The sequence below is a fragment of the Rhopilema esculentum genome, chromosome 11 (assembly GCF_057945365.1).
Source record: "Rhopilema esculentum isolate cy_ngs chromosome 11, ASM5794536v1, whole genome shotgun sequence".
Classification (NCBI taxonomy): Eukaryota; Metazoa; Cnidaria; class Scyphozoa; order Rhizostomeae; family Rhizostomatidae; genus Rhopilema; species Rhopilema esculentum.
This window is the reverse complement of record NC_142825.1, coordinates 15,056,895-15,061,679: the sequence shown is the minus strand read 5'-3', so window position 1 is coordinate 15,061,679 and position 4,785 is coordinate 15,056,895. Positions and strand designations below refer to the sequence as shown.

At 36.4% G+C, this 4,785-nt stretch overlaps 1 protein-coding gene across 1 annotated transcript; it reads left to right on the top strand.

The window, feature by feature from the left end:
* Window positions 1-549: 549 nt before the first annotated feature.
* LOC135693937 (uncharacterized) lies at window positions 550-3,709 on the top strand. Its single transcript, XM_065212527.2, has 5 exons — window positions 550-570; window positions 744-804; window positions 1,080-1,475; window positions 2,290-2,610; window positions 3,401-3,709. Exons 2-5 carry the CDS (start codon window positions 762-764, stop codon window positions 3,538-3,540), a joined length of 900 nt encoding a protein of 299 aa, XP_065068599.1. The 5' UTR covers window positions 550-570; window positions 744-761; the 3' UTR covers window positions 3,541-3,709.
* The last annotated feature ends 1,076 nt before the right edge of the window (window positions 3,710-4,785 follow it).

The following is a 4,785-nucleotide window of genomic DNA, read 5'->3' as shown; positions in this document are numbered from 1 at the left end:
ATTTTGTATTTTGATATTTTTGGATCTTGAAACTTTGGTTCTGTTAAATTTTATTTGATACTGTTAGGTGACTTTGTATAATTGCGGATTCACCCCCTGTATATAAAAACATTCAAGTGGCAGCTCTAGGCCTAGCATCAATGCAATGTTTCGTACAGAAAGTTCTAGAACCCGAGGGGCAATTCACTCTTGCAAATAGCGTACGAGATTTTCTTTAAAACAAAAGGATTTCTGGGGATTTTCAGTTAAAACAATAGGATTTCCACAAAAGGTGTACGAGATTTTCTTAGAGTGATTTGCCCCTCGCTAGAACCTTCCAAGACGTTGTTTTTCTCATTGCGGTTTACCCAAGCTCTGCTTCCAAGAAAACACTTTTTTAGATGACATCACCTCATATTTATATGCTGGACCAATCAAAACCGAACACGTCAAGTCAAGATGTCAAGATGGGGAATTCCCAGTTCTTGGCATAAATATCTAGTAATTAATTTTGTAGTGTAGATACAGTAACTGTTGTTTGGTGGACGCTGCATGTAAGTACGAGTAAATCATTTATTAGTGAAAGTAGAGGTATTTTAGCTCTTTTCAAATCAGTTGCCTATAAACAGTTATTTCAATTGTAAGACACAAAGACCAAGTGTCTTGAGAAATTGGGTCTTGTGCAATATAATTTTCTTAACTACTTGCATCTATTTCATAAAATTTATGCACTTTTGTCTGATATTTTCTAATTTATGTTGCAGATTGGTAAATCGGATAGGATGGAGTTGATGTGGGCCGCGTTCATAGTTCTTTTAACTTTCGGTACGTTTTAATCAAATTTTGTTTGCCTTCAGCTGAATTGGTATCGAATTTTAATTATTCACTCCACAGATTGTTGTTTGATGGATAGATTTCGTTGATCTAATCATCACAGTATGTAATATACCTTTAATTAAGCTGAGAAGTTCTCCTTAAAAAAAGTTTGAAAATTCTTAAAAAGTGTTATGTTGTGAACAGGCAGCTTATAATATCGGATATGGAACTTCTATAACCTAGAAGGCAAACAGAAAGTTTATTGAGTTTTCAACTGTTTCTAGGTACCAACCTTGCATGTTGCGGGTCGGTTGAGGTGACGTTGCAGCCAAGTTTGGTGCAAGAAGGATCCAATATTATCATAACGGTGATCCAATTTTCGCCAGACAGCAACAGTTCAGCCTTCGATCGCTTGGACTGTGGCTACAAAGCAAATGGTTCTGATTTGATGACGATCTTGGCGCAGTTTGATAAATACACCAAAGCATTCCGAAAACCATCAGTTGGACTTTCACCAGATTTTGACAAGCGAATACACTACACAAGAAATGTTTCATTTGTTATAAAAGATGTCAAGATACCAGATGGAAATCTGGGGTTTTTGTGCAAAGTCGACTACGAATATCAAGGGCGAACACATCATATTGAAAGCTCAAAACACTGGATAAGGACTGTTTACAGTAAGTTTTCATTTTTTCTTTTGTATATACCGTGTTTCCTCTAATGAACACCTCATTTGATAAACGCCGCTCTGTTAAATGCCTCATTCAAAAAACATGTAATAAAAGCCGCGGCGTTCTTCATAGGAAATTTCTGCACATTTTTCAAAAGCTGATAGTCCACGTTCCCGTACCTCAAACTTACTAAGGTACCCTCTGAGGGAGACAGATGGCGTCTCTTCTCCTCAGCTACAAGCTTCAGGACTTCAGGTTTCTAGTAACCCACTGGGTCGTGCTGTACATTTGCAAGACCGAAATGAATGAAAAGTGGAAATCCCGGAAGCATAGCTAGAAGGGGGTCGGAAGCTGATAAGAAAAGGCATAAAAAGGACCCTCTATCCATAGTCAACGCTCACATTTAAGATCTACTGGGAGAATTGTACCGCTACTAGGAGACAAATCCTAAATTTCAAATTCAGCTTAACTTAGTCTTGAGTCAGTCTTAACCAGTCAATTATTCTTATAGTGAAAAGGTTGCTTCGAATTTCACGAATTGTGATGGCAATCTACGAAATATACCCAAGTAAAAGGTCAAAAAGGGTCATTAGGACTCAACGAGAGCCCCTTACATATGAGAGGCAATTCAGTATTAGAATGATTAACAAAATAATTTATACGGATCTTCTTATAAAGCCATAGGATTTCCACCAGCGGTGTACAAGGTTTCTATAAAGTGAATCGCCCAGCAACCCCTACTGTTAATGAGATTTTAAAGTAAACGTTTAAAATCTCAAGGAACAGCTACCTATTCTTTTCATATTTTTATTTCTTATAGAACCTGTTTCATTTGTGGCCTATTTAACGACGACAAAAACAGTTTTCCATATTCAATCTGGGGAAGTTGTCACAATCAGATGTGCGGTCCACAGCCGACCCGCTTCTGACGTGATATTTGATGTGAGCAGACGAGATGTTGAACACATCATTTCAAATAGGAACATAACACAAAGTGCTTCATTTAAATCTGAAACAATCATTTCAAGAACAATCGTGTTGATCAATCTTCAAAGAGGACACCATCCCACGATAGTAAGTTGCAGAGGAAAGCCGAAACAAGGGAGAGAAGTGAGGAAAGTGTACACTGTGTATATACGTGGTGGGTACTTGTTCCTTTCTACGTATGTCCTAGGTAAACAATTTTATTGATTGATTGAATAAAGTTATTGCAAGATGCTGCTATTCAACCTTTGAAATTTTGTAAACAGCCCCCCGCCCATACAAAACAGACAGAATCGCTAACGTTGATGTTACTACAACAAAGAAAGTTTCATGTGAAAATTTTATGGCTATAAAAGCAATTGCAACTAATTTTATAAAGAAATTTTAGAAATCATGTTGTGATTAGAATAGTGAGAGCATTGTTGGGTGTTTTTTCGAAATACTTTATCTTTTAAATTCAATACATTTACTCTAAATATACACGAAGAATCAGAGGCACAGGGAAAACGCGTCCTCTACTTTCAAAACCAGTGGCTACGTTCCTATTTGCAGCCCACTGAACGGAGGTACTCCTTTTTTCGCTCATGTACCCCCTATCCATTTTTAAATTAGTTCCTATAAATCAGTGCTCTGAAGCAATCAATATTTTATTACTGTTTTTGTGTGCTGCTGTGCGATTGAGTTTTAAGTGCGATTTTTTTAAAGGTTGGTCAGGTAGGTTAGTTGAATGTTCACTTTAGTATGCTGTAGTAGGCAAGCATTTTGCAACCAATTTTACCTTGTTTGGGCACCTTTCTACTGATATACTTGAAAAGAAATCAAAAGAAAATTTCTGATTTCAAGGAAGGGAATTTGAACATAAAGAACGAAAAAAATGAGGATATACCATTTTTGGAAAATGGAAGCACTGCATATTAGTGATAATGTTTTGCTTTCTTAATTTCTAGATCGGAAAGTCCTAGATAAAGACAATGATGACAAAAATTGTGAAAGCCATTGGAAGTGGATTGCGGTCGGTTTGATGGTTCTAATCGGCATCATCATCATCATAGCAGTCGGCTGCTGCTGCTATAGAAAAAGAAAATAAAATCTAAAAAGCAATACTAATAGTGATTGTAAATATTATGTAGCGTAAAACTTAACGTAGTATAACGGTTTGATAAAATGTATAACGTAGTATAACGGGATTTTTTTAGTGATGTTTTGAGAGTAGAGTTAAAATGATTTGAGTGATAATTTCGGCGTGGTAAAATCAAGTGGTCTATTTCTTTGCTTCGTGGACTGTTCAAGTAGTTGTTTGCGTTCGAAGCAATATTGAGTTCACGACCAGTGGCGTAGCGTCACTTTTCCAACTGGGTATTCTCTATTAAAGAAAAGGGTGGGGCAGGGTGTGGCTCGATGGGGCTTGATGAAAATAGGGGGATAATAGGAAGATTTAAAGGACTAGCTATTGACATTTTATCTAATTTTCTTTTTGGTTCGGTTGGCAAGTACTGCACTAACAGGGCATTACTATGATGAAAACGATACTTTGCTAAAGGACCCTTCAAATATACTCTTCGAACTCATTCATTGCATCAAATTACCACTGACCATTTCATCAAAAGTAATTCAAATCAAAACATATCATTGAAAGCCAGTAAAATTTTACTGGTCGAAATATGTCCCAATAGTTGTTGTTGAATCGTCTAACATTTGCACTGATGTAAAGAGGAAGTAACTGTAAACACCTACTCTTAATACCTTTATACAAAAGGGCTTTCGAAAGTTTCAAAATTATTCACATAGGGCGTTACATGAGTTATAAATGGTTTTGTGGTATGCAGTATAGACTTTTTCGTGATATTTTCAATACAAGTTATTATTTGAAAGAATCGAAGGTAATGAGACGAGACTGCACAATAATGCAAATAAATGCGCTCGAATAATGCAACCAAAATAGGCCAACAAGATGTCCATTAACTGTTTATATCGATCTCATAACGAGACTATTTTGAACCAACTTTGAGGCTGTACGCTGCATATTTCTCAGCGTACAGAACCATTGTTTTAGCTGATTAACGGCAAATATTATTCATGGAAAGGAGCATTTTGATTGGTTAAAGTACCGTCTAGGGTATTCACTGCGTATTCATGACCGATCTCCATACAACATGAAGTAGCTCAATCTTCAAAATTAGCTTCAAAGATCTTCCAGCTTCTCTATGCTTCACAGCGTTATTGTTTCCATGAATTTGATGATATTTTGTACTTGTACAAAATGTAGAATATCGGAGGTAACGAATTCGACCAGAATCAATAGCCCCAAAACATTTTTTACTTATTACAAGTA